The sequence below is a fragment of the Podarcis gaigeae genome (assembly GCF_964106915.1).
Source record: "Podarcis gaigeae genome assembly, chromosome: 13".
Lineage (NCBI taxonomy): Eukaryota > Metazoa > Chordata > Lepidosauria > Squamata > Lacertidae > Podarcis > Podarcis gaigeae.
Genome location: NC_139689.1, coordinates 53,102,073 through 53,120,857, shown reverse-complemented (window position 1 = coordinate 53,120,857; position 18,785 = coordinate 53,102,073). Strand labels below are relative to the sequence as shown.

The 18,785-nt window shown below is 45.2% G+C and overlaps 1 protein-coding gene across 2 annotated transcripts in view; it reads left to right on the top strand.

Moving 5' to 3' along the window:
- Positions 1-6,402: 6,402 nt before the first annotated feature.
- CEP72 (centrosomal protein 72) overlaps positions 6,403-18,785 on the top strand; it is a 28,977-nt gene continuing 16,594 nt past the window's right edge. For both annotated transcript variants that reach the window (XM_083709420.1, XM_083709419.1), the window contains exons 1-6: positions 6,403-6,657; positions 8,411-8,538; positions 9,915-10,107; positions 13,434-13,548; positions 16,636-16,814; positions 17,620-17,723. In XM_083709420.1, coding sequence (XP_083565546.1) covers positions 6,585-6,657; positions 8,411-8,538; positions 9,915-10,107; positions 13,434-13,548; positions 16,636-16,814; positions 17,620-17,723 — 792 coding nt within the window. In that variant the 5' untranslated portion in view covers positions 6,403-6,584. The remainder of the gene's footprint in view (positions 6,658-8,410; positions 8,539-9,914; positions 10,108-13,433; positions 13,549-16,635; positions 16,815-17,619; positions 17,724-18,785) is intronic.

Genomic DNA, 18,785 nt, shown 5'->3' with positions numbered 1-18,785 from the left:
GTGCCTCCCCCCCCCCCCGGCACACACATGCCCCGGGCGACGGTAGCACATGCTATGCTACTGCTTCTGAGGCCTGAGAAAGGAAGAAACAAGCACATCAAAGTGCAAGTAGATAAATAGGTACCGCTCTGGCGGGAAGGTAAACGGTGTTTCCGTGCGCTGCTCTGGTTCGCCAGAAGCAGCTTGGTCATGCTGGCCACATGACCCGGAAGCTGTACGCAGGCTCCCTCGGCCAGTAAAGTGAGATGAGCGCCGCAACCCCAGAGTCGGTCACGACTGGACCTACTGGTCAGGGGTCCCTTTACCTTAAGATTTTCTCACTAAGCTACTGAGATACCTCCACGGATACTAGTAATATGGCCCACATGAGCTTGCCTTAGAGTGGAACTATACCTGTTACCTAAGGAATGCACAGAATTTTAAGCAGAGGTCCCTCAACTCCATGTGAAAACCAAGAGTCCTCTTGCCATTATTCAACTCAGTTGCTTACTCTCATCATACAGGCAAAAAGGGGTCTTTAGCCCCCCAACTCTATGTGAATAATGGAAGCTTTGGTAGAGCTCTCCCTTAAGCACTTCAGCAACCTGCTCCCATTTGCATGTTTCTTGTGCATGTGATTCAGAAACTGAGGGAAAACCAGCAGTCTCTGTTGCTATTCACACTGGATAAGGGGAATAAAAAAAGAGCTCTCTCTGTGTGTCTCATTTCATACTAGATAAGATGGTTGATGTGCAAAAGGGATAGATTGAGTCAAAGGACTGCCAGCTAGTTGCCTATCTTAAAAGTATACAATTTAAACAATCAGCACATGCATGCTTTTGTTTTTTAAAAAATTTTAAATCATTTTTTTCAATACAAACAACCGCAAAAGACACATACAACAAAAACCATAATAACACAATTTGACAATTCAGCTCTCAATACATTGATATACCTATGACTACACCTTTTACACCCCCTCTCCTCCCATCACTATCCGCCTTATCGCTTAAATATTCATTCAAGATTTATTCATATTTATCCATTCTTAATTTGCATCGACATGAAATTCGTTTGTATGTAGCTAATCTGTCCATATTAGCAATCCATGTGCTCAATGGAATCTTTTTGCGGCTCTTCCAATTAATCAAAGCAAGTTTTTTTGCTTCTAATATAGCACAGTACATCCATTTTTTTTTGACCCCTTGTAATCTCCCTGTAGCTTCTTGTCCCACATAGAGATTTCTCAGGAGACAGATGAGGTGATCTGGCACTCCCATTTCTTTAAGAACTTGCCATAGTTTGCCGTGGTCGACACAGTCAATGAAGCAGAAGTAGATGTCTTTCTGGAACTCTCTAGCTTTCTCCATAATCCAGCACATGTTTGCAATTTGGTCTCTGGTTCCTCTGCCTCTTCTAAATCCAGCTTGCACTTCTGGGAGTTCTCGGTCCACATACTGCTTGAGCCTTCCTTGTAGAATTTTAAGCATAACCTTGCTAGCGTGTGAAATGAGTGCAATTGTGCGGTAGTTGGAGCATTCTTTGGCACTGCCCTTCTTTGGGATTGGAATGTAGACTGTGGGACAAGAAGCTACAGTTAGAACTGGATATGGAACAACTGATTGGTTCAAAATTGGGAAAGGAGTACGACAAGGCTGTATTTTGTCTCTCTGCTTATTTAACTTATATGCAGAATTCATCATGCGAAAGACTGGGCTGGATGAATCCCTAGCCGGAATTAAGATTGCCGGAAGAAATATCAACAACCTCAGATATGCAGATGACACAACCTTGATGGCAGAAAGTGAGGAGGAATTAAAGAACCTTTTAATGAGGGTGAAAGAGGAGAGCGCAAAATATGGTCTGAAGCTCAACATCAAAAAAACGAAGATCATGGCCACTGGTCCCATCACCTCCTGGCAAATAGAAGGGGAAGAAATGGAGGTAGTGAGAGATTTTACCTTCTTGGGCTCAATGATCACTGCAGATGGTGACAGCAGCCATGAAATTAAAAGACGCCTGCTTCTTGGGAGAAGGGCAATGACAGGCCTAGACAGCATCTTGAGAAGTAGAGACATCACCTTGCCAACAAAGGCTCGTATAGCTAAAGCTATGGTTTTCCCAGTAGTATGTATGGAAGTGAGAGCTGGACCATAAAGAAGGCTGATCGCCGAAGAATTGATGCTTTTGAATTATGGTGCTGGAGGAGACTCTTGAGAGTCCCATGGACTGCAAGAAGATCAAACCTCTCCATACTGAAGGAAATCAACCCTGAGTGCTCACTGGAAGGACAGATTGTGAAGCTGAGGCTCCAGTACTTTGGCCACCTCACGAGAAGAGAAGACTCCCTGGAGAAGACCCTGATGTTGGGAAAGATGGAGGGCACAAGGAGTAGAGGGCGACAGAGGACGAGATGGTTGGATAGTGTTTTCGAGGTTACCAGCATGAGTTTGACCAAACTGCGGGAGGCAGTGGAGGACAGAGGTGCCTGGCGTTCTCTGGTCCATGGGGTCACGAAGAGTCGGACACGACTAAACAACAACAACAATCTCCCTGTGCATGCATGTTTGCAACTAAAACAATGAAACAAAATGCAGAGTGCAAAGCATTCAAAGCTTTGAAAATTACCGTATTTTTTGCTCTATAAGACTCACTTTTTCACTCCTAAAAAGTAATGGGAAATGTGTGTGTGTCTTACAGAGCGAATGCAGGCTGCGCAGCTATCCCAGAAGCCGGAACAGCAAGAGGGATCGCTTTCGCTGCGCAGCGATCCCTCTTGCTGTTCTGGCTTCTGAGATTCAGAATATTTTTTTTCTTGTTTCCCCCCTCCAAAAACTAGGTGCGTCTTATGGTCTGGTGCGTCTTATAGAGCGAAAAATACAGTACTGAAGAGACAGTGTTTTGAAAAGTTGTACTTTAGTTATACGATACCACTCTTAGAGGAGAAATCTGCTCTATTGAAATTCCTGCTTCAATTTTTAATTTAATGAGTTGCCTTTTTAGCTTGCACATGTTTGCTGTAAAACCCTAATAAAAGCAGCATAAACAGTCTATGAATGCTATCATTATGTTAAAATTAAAGGGAAGGAAGATATTTCTAAAAACTGGCAGAACATCCAAATACTTTAGTCTGTGCTTGCTTCACATGACAACAGATTCATCATCATTCTTTCAAAACTCACATTATTCTAAAACTATTACCCTGTTACCTTGCCAAAACCCATAGAACAGACTTCAAATAAAAGCACTTTTCTTAACTGTTTAATAAAAGGGATGCCAATTTGTATTCTTACTGTAAAAACATACTGAGCTTGTCATTTAGGGGTGCAATGAATTTAACGCTATTGGCAAATGATGTTCAAATATTGTATACCTTTTATTTATTTATTCAGAAATGCACTTTATATGCAGTCCAGTGTTCGATTTGCTAAAATGTAGGGTACAAATCTGATCAATGTTGGTTCAAATTCAAGGATTTATCTGCAGTGGTCTTGGGAATTTAACTTTCTCTTGCCTGTTTCGAACCTACAAAAGGTAAAACTATAAACTTTGAAGAATTTAATCAACGGATTACATTGCCAAGGCCCCAGACCACAACTCCAGAAAGGGAAAGTTCTCTGGCAACTGTAGCTCTGAAAAAGACATGGATCCACTTGCTGGTCTGTTCCAGGTGGGTCGGTGGGTGACACTGCCACCAAACTTTGATGACTGGTCAACAGTGGACCAAGAATGCCCTGAGGAGAGTTTCCCCATGCATAACAGGAATGATCTGCTCATGTTTTGAAGATGTGAAAAGAGTTTGCCAAAAATTTTAAAAGGCCTATGTAAGTGATGTCACGAGAGGGTACCCGATGCCTGTTGACCTCTTCTGGAAAGAAGCAATCATCTGCAGGGAGGGGGAAGTCTAAAATCTTTGTTCGTGGTAGTCTAGTTTGTAAGTTAAAGGGTTGATTCAGAAATGATGCTACCTACCTTGGGATACTACATCTTCATTCTGCTGTATGGGAAGACCAGGCTACAGAGTAATAAAGAATTGAATAATCTAAATGTGTGTATGTATAATCCTGCCCTTAAATTCATCGCCACTAGGTTCAACTTTCCTTTGCGGACCATTCAGAGTATGCTACTTGTTTTTACAACCAATGGGAAAGAGACCCGTTTTAAGTTATGGTCTTCAAGAAATTACAAAATCTTTCTCAGCTCCCAGTGATAAACACTTTTGCCATCACTCAATTCCTATGCTTGATTACAACACATCTGTTGTTTTGTAATATGTAAGTTTATTAACATTTTGTTCTAAATGCTGAGGAAAACTCTGACATCAAATCTCCACCCAAGAAGAGTCAGTTTGTGAGCATCCTCCCTCTGTACCTTTTGATCTCATGAAAATCAAGATTTTGTACAAGAACATCCGGAAGACATTTGTAACACACATCCTTCTGCCTCTTACTTCCATAAAAACTGAACATCCCACTTTCCCCTTTAAAGGTCCTGGCAGAGGAAGAATCATGCTCTCTGCTGAAGTTGTTGTACTCCCATTGTTTTGAAAGCATTTCTACGGTGTTCTTTATAAATAATCCAGTTTTCATTATTCATTTAGGAAAGGATTGACCTGCTTCTACATTCTTGGGACTCAGTATACTTTGCAAACAGAACTCAATTTCAAAAAGGCAAAATTAAGGTGTAAATAACAAATTATTAGTAAAGGTAAAGATACCCCTGACCGTTAGGTCCAGTTGTGGCCGACTCTGGGGTTGCGGCGCTCATCTTGCTTTATTGGCCGAGGGAGCCAGCATACAGCTTCCGGGTCATGTGGCCAGCATGACTAAACCGCTTCTGGCGAACCAGAGCAGCGCACGAAAACACCATTTACCTTCCCACCGGAGCGATACCTATTTATCTACTTGCACTTTGATGTGCTTTTGAACTGCTAGGTTGGCAGGAGCAGGGACCGAGCAATGGGAGCTCACCCCGTCATTGCGGGGATTCGAACCGCCAACCTTCTGATCGGCAAGTCCTGAGCTCTGTGGCTTAACCCACAGCGCCACCCGTGTCCCTAACAAATTATTAATCAGCTGCAATTGCAAAAGAATGAAATTCCAGTAAATCCTCTCATAATTACACAGGCCAAAGCAAGAAAATAGCTCACGGGATGAAATCACACTATAAAATTGCAAAATACATAATCAACCCAATAACCCCCCCCCCCCATTTTAAAGAGATTGCTCACCTCAAATTATACTAGATACAGTGGTACCTTGGTTTGCAACCGTTTTGGATTACAACCATTTTGGATTACAACCACGTCAAACCCTGAAGTGTGTCACTTTTTTTTGGATTACAACAAATTATTTGTTTTTGGAGGCCCCATTAGCGAAAGTGCGCCTTGGGTTACAACCTGTTTTGGTTTACAACAGGACCTCCAGAACGGATTATGGTTCTAAACCAAGGTAAGGTAAAGGGACCCCTGACAGTTAGGTCCAGTCGCGGATGACTCTGAGGTTGTGGTGCTCATCTGGCTCTATAGGCCAAGGGAGCCGGTGTTTGTCTGCAAACAGCTTCCGGGTCATGTGGCCAGCATGACTAAGCTGCTTCTGGAGAACCAGAGCAGCGCACGGAAACGCCGTTTACCTTCCCGCCGGAGCGGTACCTATTTATCTACTTGCACTTTGACATGCTTTCGAACTGCTAGGTTGGCAGGAGCAGGGACCGAGCAACGGGAGCTCACCCCGTCACAGGGATTCGAACCGCCGACCTTCTGATCAGCAAGCCCTAGGCTCTGTGGTTTAGCCCACAGTGCTACCCGCGTCCCATCTAAACCAAACCCGGCGAGGAGACGCCGTTGCAGATGGATGTCCCGGACCCCTAAACCCGGCAAAAGTGAGCTCATGCCTCTTGTTATGTAGTGAAGTTCACCCTGGGCCAGCAGGGGGATACTGCAGATAGTTTTCACTCAGGTCTGTAGATAGTTTTCCCTCAGGTCCACGTCAGTTATTTTAGGCGGGAAACCCTGGGTTGTTGTTGCTACAATGTTGATAGCTGGCTGCCTATAAAAGCAGGCCGGCTGAGCTGTTTGCTGTTCAGTCTTCTGTTCCAGCTTACAAAATAAAGAGCTGCTTTGGAGAAATCGCTGTGTCGTCTGCTATGTCTACCCACTATTCTACACCTCTCATCACATATGTACATGTATATTTAAGAGGTTCCTTTATATCCTATTTTGGGACTGGTTCGTGTTCTTAGGCAGCTGCATTTATTTTGTACTTTCTGGGTGTCCCCGGATCACAGGACATATAACGCAGATCCAGCCCTGCTCCTCGCAGCTGCTGCTTTTTGCTTCTCTCGCCTCCTCAGCAGACCATCTCCCGCCCGGCGGCTCCGAAGGCGGAACTCGCTCAGCCGTTGCCCGGCAACGGAGCGCCGACTCCTCAGCGGCTGAGTGGGCGGCGGCCTCCTCGGGGGCGGCTCCGCTCCCCAAAGCCGAGGGTCCGATTGGCCTCTTTCCGGCGCGGGATCAGCATGACCCGGCGCATGCGCCCTGCCGCGGCGCTGGTTTCCCCTCAGGCAGGGCGGCAAGCGCCCGTTTAAAGCGGGGCGCAGGGGAAGCGATGGCGGCGGACGGGGTTCCGCTGACGGAGGAAAGCATCCGCGAGAGAGTCTGCCTGACGCACCAGAATCTCGGTGACCGACGAGCGGGGGCGGGCGGGGGGGCGAGGACTGACAGACGGAGCTTTCAAACCAGGCGCCCTGACTGGCTGTTGGATCCGTTAATCAGGCGGCAAAAAGGGCGGGTTGGTGTGCTGCCCGCGGAGGGGGCTGGACAAGGGGTGCGCGCTGTCCTATCGGAGAGGCGGAGGCTGTTGATTGGCGGGTCGGTCCTCTGTCCAGTAGGGGGCGGTGTATGTGTCAGCGTTTATGTGTCCACGGGGAAACCGTCCTAGGCTTCGCGCATGCGCAGGCAACGTGCTGCTGCTGCTGCTGCTGCTTCCAGCCTCTCCTCTTGTCTCTCGCAATCATTATAATATCAATATAATATCCCAGCCTCTCCTCTCTCTTCCCCCCCCGGCAGGGTATTCCGCTTTTCCAACAGCAAATGTTTATGTCAGAGCAGGACACAGTAACCACAGTAGCATGAAAAAACAAAAAGCATTGCAATCATTATAATATCAAATAAAGTGGTGTATAAATAAAGCAAACACCAAGTTAGGGGCGTTGTAGTCCGTTAACCGCTGGAGGGGCTCTCACTGTCTTATTAGGAGATCCCTTGCACGGTGCAGAAGCAACCTTTGTGCCTCCTGTCTGGGGCATCTACGAGCTCAAGTGGTGACACTCATTACTGGGGTTCAAACGGGCACCCCCAAGAGTGAGTTAACATTTGCATCAGCCCACACTTTTGGAATGCACATTCAGAATTTCTTCAAAAGAGAAAGGAACAATATTTTGCAGCAGCGTTTCCCATCATACACTTCCTTTTCTGAATTAAAACAGAAATAAGACTGAAAATAAATGTAGAATGTGCTACTCCAGGTGTTATTAGATAGCTCATCCTTACACCTGAAATAATTTAGGACAGAGATGACTAAACTGGTTTTCTGTTGCCTGATTCCATATCCCATCATCCCTCATGATTGGCCATGCTGGCTGGGGATGATGGGAGTTGGAGGCTAGCAACATTGGGGAACCACCTGGAGAGTGGGGGGGGGGGGATAAGAATTAAACTCTCTTCCACCCTGCCTCAGGGGAGTGTATTTTGTACCCCAACTGGTAAAAGGCAAAGGCAAAGCACTCACTTGTGCGAAGAAACAACATGAATTTATTCTGAAGCTGGATAGGTATTTGATTTGGAAGTACTTCAATGCCCCAGTTATGCAAAGAGTGAAAATAACTGCCTGTCCCCAGTGAGACCATGTGGAAGGAGATGAGACCAGAGCAGAGATGCAGTAGACTCAAAGGAACCATTAATTATGGGATCAATATATTTATTGTATTGATTACATGAAGAGTCTGCTATTGATAGCATCTTCTGTTGTATCTGTGTTCCAACTCTTGAACTGGGCAAAAGATTTTGCGTAACTTCAAAAGTTTAATATGCCTTTTTAAAAGTAAAAATCAGGTCCAATCCAATATTGCACTTTGCCAGTTTTCTATTTCTTGTTCTCTGGAGCCATTAGAAAATCAACTTTCTGTTTTTAGCCTTTTAGGACTTGGGAGCCACCTTCAGTTGCAGTCTGAAATGTAGGCTACACTTAATATTTTGTCAGTGCAGTGCAAGTCTGGTTTCCGCCGCCCCGTTTCCTTCCTATTCTCTTTTTCTTCCTTAATGGACACTTCTTCTAAACACTTTGATCCACGCTATTATAATGAAATACATTGTTCCTTATCTTAAGTGCCACCACAATGAAATATTAAACTCTCAATAATTTTCTCATTCTAGCTGATGTCCGGTCATTGTCTCTTCCTGGAACCTACCATGAAAAGATTAGTCATTTAGGAAACTCATTGGAAAATTTTATTCATCTAAAATCACTTGACCTTTCACGCAATGCATTGACTACCTTGGAGGTAAGGCATAATTGGGGCTTTGTATGTTTTACATTGTGGTTTACAACTATAAACAGTCTGTAAAAAGATAAAAGCTCACCCACGATATCTAAATCCCTTGAGAAGGAAGGTACCATATTTCAGTGGTCCAGCATAGGTTATAAAACATGCCACTGCCATTCAGATTAGACAATACAGTGGTACCTCGGGTTAAGTACTTAATTCGTTCTGGAGGTCTGTTCTTAACCTGAAACTGTTCTTAACCTGAAGCACCACTTTAGCTAATGGGGCCTCCTGCTGCTGCTGCGCCGCCGCTGCACGATTTCTGTTCTCATCCTGAAGCAAAGTTCTTAACCCGAGGTACTATTTCTGGGTTAGTGGAGTCTGTAACCTGAAGCATATGTAACCTGAGGTACCACTGTACTGAGCTAGATGCACCCAGGGTGAAGAAAGGCTCTCCGGCACCTGGTGTGGGGTGTCGAGGGGCAAGTAGTGGGGCATTATAACTTAACAATTCTCTAAGGTACCCTATTCAGATTAAGCAACTGCTTCTTTTGGATATAGATTATATATCTGTGGATGTGGTTGCATAGAGTACTTAGCCCATTATTTATTGTTTGATCCATTATATGACTCTTTCAGAGTGAAATTTCCATCCCACTATATGTGGTCAATGGGACGCAGGTGGCGCTGTGGTCTAAACCACTGAGCCTCTGGGCTTGCCGATCAGAAGGTTGGCAGTTCAAATCCCTGTGACGGGGTGAGCTCCCGTTGCTCGGTCCCAGCTCCTGCCAACCTAGCAGTTCGAAAGCACATCAAGGTTCAAGTAGTTAAATAGGTACCGCTCCGGTGGGAAGGTCAACGGCATTTCCGTGTGCTGCTCTGGTTCGCCAGTAGCGGCTTAGTCATGCTGGCCACATGACCCGGAAGCTGTACGCCGGCTCCCTCGGCCAATAAAGCGAGATGAGCGCCGCAACCCCAGAGTCATCCGCGACTGGACCTAACAGTCAGGGGTCCCTTTATATGTGGTCAATACAGGATAGTGTGTGATACTTGCTTTTAGATCAATATGAGTGTATCAAGTAGCATTATTTGCTGCTGCGGTTAGGAAAGTTTGAGCTTTAAAGAAAGTGTCATTGAATTGCAAAAGTGTTCACTAATCTTAGTAAGCAGAAGTAAGTCACTGATTGGTTTATTTTAGCTATGCTTTCTTTTGTTAAATGAAAATTTGGCAGCTCAGTGGCTGATGTTTTTACATCTTAGCTTCAGTTATTTAACTTGCTTAGTACTGTTTGCAATGGTCTGGCTGCAAGCAAGAAATACTAATTTATGCACAGTTTACTGGAGTTGTAAGATGGGAATAAACATACAATTGCTTTTTAACCATTTGTTAACAGGGCCTTCAACATCTTACATGCCTAGAAAAACTCAATCTTTACTTCAATTACATATCCTCGTTGTCGGAAGTATTTCGACTCCACAGCTTAACTGCACTCAAGGATGTGGATTTCCGGCTGAATCCTGTTGTTAAAAATGAATCTGAGTACCGTCTTTTTGTCATTCACATGCTCCCGAATCTCAGGCAGTTGGGTGAGTAAGATGACACAACAGAGCCACGTTAGTACCTATTGCAAAAAAAAAAAAAAGGGTGATTAGAATATTTGTTTCCTTCAGTGGCTGCCCAGCTATTCTCAAAGATGGGAAATATTTTTTATCATCTCACGTTACTTTTTTAAGGCAAGCAACTAAATGTAGAATGTGAATGCAGTTAATAGATCTTTGAAAGCACGTGTATCATATACACATCTGGAAACATGGGTGTCTGCTGCTACTTGTTGAGGGTACATTTTGTGGCCAAGCTGTTTCTTCTTGTTTTTGTTTTGCTGTGTGGCCAAAGTCTCTGTTTAAACAAAGTGCCATAATTCCCTTTTTTCTCGTTTCCTATGTATGCATTTCCTGAAAAACTGACAGATAGCTCAGTTGACAAGAGTGTGGTGCGGATGACGCCAAGGTTGCAGGTTTGATCTGCATATTCCTGCATTGCAGGGGGTTGGATGAGGTGATCCGCAGGGTACCTTCCAACTCTATTCAACTCTATGATTCTAAACCTTATACCAAATCCATTTGTAGTATTCTTGCCTTTTTATAGGGAAGCTTTGCAAAATTGTATCCAAATTTTTTGCATTTGCTCAAAGGAGCCAGTACCGTTTCTTGTTCTCTGTTGTCCTCCTGTCTTGTCCCATCCCACAAATACTTCAGTGCCTTTAAGCTGCTTTTCACCTGAAGGTGAGTTTGGGAACTGTCAGTCATGAAGTAGAAGGGAGAGGTGGCTGGGAGGCAGAAATCCAGCCTCCAAGTGGTAACAGACAGACTTGATGGCTGTTGATTCTTGGCAAAGAGCCTGGCTTCTTTTCCCTTGCAAGGTAAATTTCTGAGCAGTATAAAAAAATCAGGACTTTGAGGCTGACTTTCTTAGTTACAGTGTGCATGTGTATGCGCAATGGCAAAAACATGTAATAAATTAACATGGGGGGGGTGGAAGGGAGTAGGTCCAGTAGGAAAATTTATCATGGTTCTCCTATCAAAGTTCCTGTGAGTTCTACCATTCATTTGGAATCGGAAAAGCTAGCACAGTTAGATTATCGTAGATTCGATGGGAAGGGAAAGGTGACTTCAGTTTACAGAGTCTTGATTCTGAATGATTAAAGAGCCAAACCAAGACCATAAAGCAATCATTTGAACAATGTCACAGTCATAGTAGTTTGTGTATGAAAGGAAGCTTTATTCTGTTTGACGGTTACATTTCAATATTTTTTGTAAATGTGATCTCATTAGACGTCCTCATAACGCACACCTTGCTCTGCATGGCAGCTATATACATAAATACTTGGATAAGAAAATAGTTTTCTTCTTTGTTTCCTGCTTAATTTCTGTTGACAGGATACTTACCTACATTTACACAAACCCATGCAGTTCTTGGCAGTCCTACTCAGGGATAGTTTTGGAGACCCTTCTCCTTGGTGAAACAAATGTCCTCAATTGTTTCTGGAAGTTACAGATCATGGGTACCTGTAGATGCTGTTGAGCTAAACCGGAGCAGCGGCACTGAAAGCCCTACTCTGAGTTACTGTGCATAGCTGCGGTCTTGCGTGAGCTCACAGCGCCTGGGGCGCACGTGCGCTGGTATGTGGCTGGGAGCGCCAAGGGGGTGCGCATGCGACAGGGCATGGAGGGTGAAGGAGCCCACTGCAGCACCCCAGCCCTCACCTCTGACCCCGTTGCAGTGATCCTGCCCCACACTGTAGTCCACAGGCTTGCACTGTGTTGCCTGGCTGCCCCTGCTTGGGGGAGCCCAGCTGACATGGCACTTGGCAGGCTGAACCAGGCACCCCCATGCTGGCACCCCTGGAGCATTGGTTCCTCCAGCACTAGGAGAGGAGTGCCGGCCCACACTTGGGGTACCTTCATAAAGGCACCTGCTTCACACCCCCTCAAAGATCTGCACCCGGGGCCACATCCCTCTGGCACCCCCCATGCAATGCACCTGGTGCATAGGGCTGCTTTATGGTGTGAAAATTAAAAAGAAATCATTCGTCTCCCATTTCTTTCTCTTACTTGCAGTACCTCCCCTTGAAAGATACCCTGGACCCTTTATTTTCATTATTAACCAGAAGGGGCTATGGCTCAGAGGGCTGAACTGAGAAGCATCTCTTGGTGGCGTCTGTCTCTGTGCCGCTAGGATATTGTTCTGACAATTTCCGCCTGAGGTTAACAGACTGAGGGAGCAAATCAATACAGTGGTACCTCAGGTTAAGTACTTAATTTGTTCCGGAGGTCCGTTCTTAACCTGAAACTGCTCTTAACCTGAAGCACCACTTTAGCTCATGGGGCCTCCTGCTGCCGCCGCGCTGCTGGAGCACAATTTCTGTTCTTATCCTGAAGCAAAGTTCTTAACCTGAAGCACTATTTCTGGGTTAGCGGAGTGTGTAACCTGAAGCATATGTAACCCGAGGTACCACTGTACCCTCTTTTTCATTGTGCCATTCTCCCCAAGTTTTGGGGGAAAGTTTTTTTGAATTATTCGGATTATTTTATACTCTGCTTTCACACGTGACTTATAGTGACTCACTGCTTGAAAATATTTCAAAAGTTAAACGACTAGAACTATAAAATACCTGTACATGTATTTTGTCCTGGAAGGGCAACACTTTATGCTTGGTAATTGTTTTTAAAAACTTCAATAAAGTTTGTAAAAAAAAAGAAACTTAAATATTAAAACCTGGATAATGTTCAAAATAGGTCAGTGCACATATTTTAAATGTTGTATGTAGGGTCACCATGAACTTAATCCAGTCGATTGCACCAGATTTAGGCATGAGGGGGAGGGAAGAGAATCATCAGAGTTATCTAGTTAGCCTCTTGCCAGTGCAGGAAATCTTCTACATTCCTGATAAGTGGTTGTCAAGCCTCTGTTTGGAAACCTCTTAACTAAGCAGAGACTGCCACCTTCCAAGGCAGTCTGTTCATATTATGGGAAGTTCTTCCTAATGTATAGACTAAGCCTTCATCTTTGAATTTGAACCCATTGGTTTAGTTTCCGCCCTCTGGAGCTGGGTTGCCAACATGGTTCCTGTGGGTGCAGAGGTGCCCTTGAAGTCTTCTCCCTGTACCTGCAGAATCCCAGAAACCACCCTCCCTCTGCACTCACTGTTCCCTTCAAGACAGTGGTGTAGCATGGGGGGGGGGCACACAAGGGCAGTTGCCACAAGGCGCACAATTGTGGGGGGGGTTTTAAGAAAAAACCTTCATCTTATAAATTTGGGAATATTCTAGTATTGAATTTGCAAATGTTCTCCTTGCATGCAGACCACCATAAATACATTTTCTTCCCTTTTGGTTTGTATTTCTTTTTTTAGATGATCGTCCTGTGAGAGACAGTGAGCGAAAAGCATCCCTTTTACATTTCTCTACAGATCATGCTTATAGATTCAGGAAGCCTCCACTGGTAACAAGATGGACTGAAACGGAAAGGTAGGATCAGAACAAGGGTTCTAGCAACTGTAATCATGTCACTGTGGAAATATCTGGAAATTGGGACAGGATCCAAAGGGCTGCCTGAGGAATTTGTGTGTGCCCCTTCCTGTTACTGTGCTGCCCCAACCTCACTGCCAATTAGAGGACCCTCTGGAATAGCACCAGAATGGTGTGGTGAAGCCCTTGCGCTTCTCTGAGTGCCTCTCCTGACTGAAACTCTCTGTGCTGCATTGGATGCAGCTTTTCGTTTGAATCTTGGCCCTCAACTTTCAGTGCTTTATCTCCAGAGTCTGAAAGGCTCAGCAAGGTGCACAAAGGTAAAGAGACCCCTGACCGTTAGGTCCAGTCGCAGACGACTCTGGGGTTGCACACTCATCTCGCTTTACTGGCCGAGGGAGCCGGCATACAGCTTCCGGGTCACGTGGCCAGCATAACCAAGCCACTTCTGGCGAACCACAGCAGCACATGGAAACGCCGTTCACCTTCCCGCCAGAGTGGTACCTATTTATCTACTTGCACTTTGATGTGCTTTCAAACTAGGTTTGAAATGAAGTTGCTAGGTTGCATGAAGTTACCTGTGTGTTAATAGCTGCTGCCTGGGATAATTTTTTGTAGAGAGAGGACCTCAAACTGGCTTTGTAGGCATTACGGGTTTTCAGTTTTGAAACCAAGTGGTTTGAATTTGAAAAATAATAGGCTGGGATTCCAAGGCCTGCACAGAAAGAGGGTTGTGTCTGAGGCTCCCCTTTCTGGTCGTAGTACCCCAACCCCATACTATCTAAGGGACTGGAGAATCATCTGTGGGGAGCAGCCCCTCTCACAATAGCTGCAGTGTAAAGATGGAGAAATCTTAGCATGAACAAACATGAAACTATTTGCTTGTGTCTTACTTTATTCAATTAAAAAAATATAAAAATTATGTAATTTTTATATATTGTAACAAAACCTCCAAGTGCTTTTCAAGAAATGTGAGAATTATCAATAAAGCAGTTAAAAACAATTAGCTAACAACATGTCAAAAGCAAATTAAATCATTAGTAACCAAAACAAGATTAAATCAAGTCAACGTCTTTTGCTTGCCTAAACAAAAAGGTTTCAAACAGGTGCCAGAAATTATACAGCAAATGCACCTGTCTGGGGTCAATAGGAAGGGAGTTCCAAAGTGTAGGTGCTGCCACACTAAAATAGCTATTTCTTATAAGTGTGGAACCAGGTATTGCGTGGCATCCTTAGCCCTGCCAGTTCTGCAGCCTGAAGTGGTTGGCAGGGGAGCATGTGTGGGGTAAAGCGACCCTGCAAGGTAGTCTGCTCAATATTTTGCCCTCGAGATGTTTTGGACTATGACTCCCATCATCCCTGACAATTAGTCATGCTGGCTAGATGGAAGTTGTAGTCTAGAACAGCTGGAAGGTATAAGGTGGGGCAATTGCCTTAGACACAAGCGGTTACTTTCACGTGAATGCTGGGATTTCTCAGTTTCCTTAGACCAGACTGGAGGAAGGCTGGCTGAAGGGGTTTGGCAAAGGATTGCAGTCTGTGGGGCTCATGGGCAGAGGATGCATAACTGCTCCGCTTTTCAACTGGCCTGACTCTGCCAGCAGCACCTGGCAAAAAGGGAAACCAGTATCAGCTGCCTGGTTTTGGTTTTCTGAGCATTTTGGTTGAACTGCCAATGAAGATTCAAATGGTAGAAGCAGCCTGGTCTATGTGTGACCCCCCCCCCCCATGGAAACTAAATGTAATTGGCACTCTGGGTAGTACACCATCAGTAGACTTGTGCAAGTCTGGTGTGCTTTGATTGTGTGGCAGAGTGAACAAGCTTTTGCTTCCTTAACTGATGCAGCCTGCTTCCTTCCTGCAATTCTGCATACCTAAGACGACAAACCCACCATCTACAAGTAGGGCAGATTTTCTGTGTCGCCTGCGCCAGTGGAAAACAGGATGATAACTGATAAACAGTGTACAATAAAGATTCATGTGCAGCTTGTAAAGGTAAAGGGACCCCTGACTACTAGGTCCAGTCGCCGACGACTCTGGGGTTGCGGCGCTCATCTCGCTTTATTGGCCGAGTGAGACAGTGTACAGCTTCTGGGTCATGTGGCCAGCATGACTAAGCCGCTTCTGGCGAACCAGAGCAGCACACGGAAACACTGTTTACCTTCCCGCCGGAGTGGTACCTATTTATCTACTTGCACTTTTTGGGGTGCTTTCGAACTGCTAGGTTGGCAGGAGCAGGGACCGAGCAATGGGAGCTCACCCTGTCATGGGGATTCGAACCACCGACCTTCTGATTAGCAAGTCCTAGGCTCTGTGGTTTAACCCACAGCACCACCCATTGTTTATCTGTGCCGAGTTAGGCACAGTTCTGACATATCTGGTCTTACTTGAGGGTTGCCTTGGCACCGAGCCATTCCAGGCCATGTGGTTCCTGTTTCAAAGAGGACCCGTTTCATCCTTCAGGCAAAGCTAGGAATGTAGGGATGTGCTATGCAGACGTGGCTTCGTTTACAGCTTGAGCTGTAACTATGTTTGCTTTCTGTGGCACAGGAAGTCTCTGAAAGGCTTAAAACCTCTGTTAGATCTTCAGAGTCTTAATCCTTAATCAGGCTAACTGACCTACTTTCCCTTGTCAAAAGTGTGTTAATTAGAATTAGATTATGAGCTCTCCATGGCCGTCTTTGGATGTCACGACTTTAAAAAGCAACCCTTGTACAGCGGCCCTGTGGAGGCCAACATTCAGCCTCTCTCCTGGAGGCATGCAAGTCCTCTTGGCTGCTCAGGTGATTGGAGCGATCTTCTGCAGCAGAGAGTGTTGCCTGTCTGTGGAGGCTCCCCACAAGCTCCTCAGACATGCAGGAAGTCTCTATGGGCACACGAGGCTCCCCACTTGAGAGCTTCGCTCAGGTTACCTAATTGTTGGATGCATGGCCGGGGGGGGGGGGGGTAGGGCTAAGCTAACATCCCTGCAACCCTTTTAGGGCACCAGTGCCTGAAGAGGGCTCATGTTTTGTTTCTTAAGATACATTATTCTCTCAAATAGAAACTTCAATCAGGTATAAAAAGCATGCCATTTTCTCGCTGCAGTTCTGCCCATCCAAGAGTTGAATACATTAACTTCATGTCAAAAAAGTGCTTGGTGATGGATAAAGATGATGAGGCGGTCCTGAACCTCATTACAAAGTGTGAATGGGACTTAAGTAAGCCTCCAGGAATAACTGGATCGACCGAAAGTCACCCCAAAGTTGAATTCCACGATTTAAACAGTATGTGGTTTGTTTGTTACTTTTCTCATGTTGTCTTCAATAACAGGCTAGTTCATGTCAGGGTGGAACCCCAGGCTTCTGGGTTGTATAGTAGTTTTAAATGCTCACCGATCTATTTCATAGTTCGGAATTTATTACTTGTTTGGTAGAAATCCCTCTCTTCAGTATCCATTCTGATGTTATGTGATGATGTAGGCTTGGAGCCTTAGACCAGCCTGTGATACCGTTGAGAAAAATGGAAGTTTTTTTGCAGTCTGCCATCTCAAAACACTCAACCACTGCCTTTGTATTTCTACCCCACTGAGCGAAGGTTGGGATTTGGAGTGTAAGAAGAGCCCGACTGGATCAGGCCCAAGTCCTTTTAGTTCAGCATCCTGTTTTCAGCAGTAGCCAACCAGATACTTTTAAACACAGTTTAAAAACCAGTTTTTAAAGGTCTGCCTAAAAACAGATGTAGGGTGGAATATTCTACTTTGCATGAGTGTTCCAAATATATGGGGCCACTACTAAAAAGGCCCCTTTTCTAGTTCCAACCAAGCTGGTGGAGGCAGCTAGTTCAGGAGGCAAGAACCAAAAACAAAGGACAGAAAAAAGTTTTTTTTAAAAAAAGTAAACAACAGTAGGAAGGCAAAAAGAGCGAAACACACCGCAGAAAATATAAAGGACAGCAAATCACACAAAGCAGAAAACTCACAAAGATGGAGCCATAGTAAAAGTGATGACCTTGGAATAGAAACTATATAGGGCTGCAGTATATAGTATGGGTTTCTGTAGATTAATTTACCATTTAAATCTATTTCTTGAGGTATTCACAAAATAGAAGATAATACTAAGAGGCATCGGAAGCCAGGAGCGTCTCCCCCACGGCTTGTCTTATTGCAGAACTGGAAGCAAGAAAACCTGCCCAAGGTAAATAAAAACATTTAAAATCCTGTGTCGTACATTCTTCCCACGTCAAGAATGCCTCCAACTCAGTGTGTGGTTCTCGAAGCAAACCATACAGGATCTGGTTGTCTTTAACATAACCAGTGTGAAAGCCAGCATGGCTAGAGGGTTGGACTAGGACTGGGAGACCAGGGTTAGGATCCCCACACGGCCATGAATTTCACTGGGTCACCTTGGGCTAGTCACAGCCTCCTAGCCTGTGAGGATAAAAGGGAGGGCAGGAGAAGGGTGTCCGCCACCTTCAGCTCCTTGGAGAAAAGGGGGGATGTCAAACAAACAAACAAACATTCTTCTGAAGCTCCCAGGGCCTTCCGTTACTTTGGAATGGCTCTCCCCTCTGGCAGAGATAGGCAGGGTTCACATCCTCATCATACATCTCTGGGAGCCTCCCCCCTCCCTAGACCAGTTCTCTGCAACATGCAGATTATTTGGGTCTAGATGGAGCTCTTAAAAACCCAGCTGTTTAGCTTTGTTACAAAAGCTTTTAAATGTTGTATCTGCTTCTCTGTTTTGCCCTCCCCATCCCAAATTATTGACGCATGCACGAGGGACTGCAGGACTCACAAGGGATTCCTAGAGGGGTAGGAACCTCAGCAGGAGACCTGTCGGTTTACTGCTGTTTGCCTGGCTACAAAGCACCCAGGAAAAGCTTGAAAGAGGAGGTGTGAGACAGTGGGAGTCTCCATAGGGGCCAGGTACACAACAGAGCGTTATAGCATTAAAGAGCAGCAGCAAGTTGAGTGATGGGAAGCTGTAAGGCCAGGGAGTCCCCAGGCTTCAAAACATAAGTTGGTGTGAACTGGGGACAAGCGCTGGAGAAAGGAGGGAGGGAGTACCTCTCCCACTCTCATGGGAACAGCTCCCCCCTTTCAGAAAGCCCCAAAGCCAACAGGACAGCAACCTGGGCTCCAAATTACTGCAGCGGATGCCAAGCCATACCGCAAAGGAAGATCCAAGCAAGACTGCCATTCGGCTGGTGGGTTCAGACTTAAGCCCTGCTTTTGTCAGGTGTCGGTTGTGCTACAG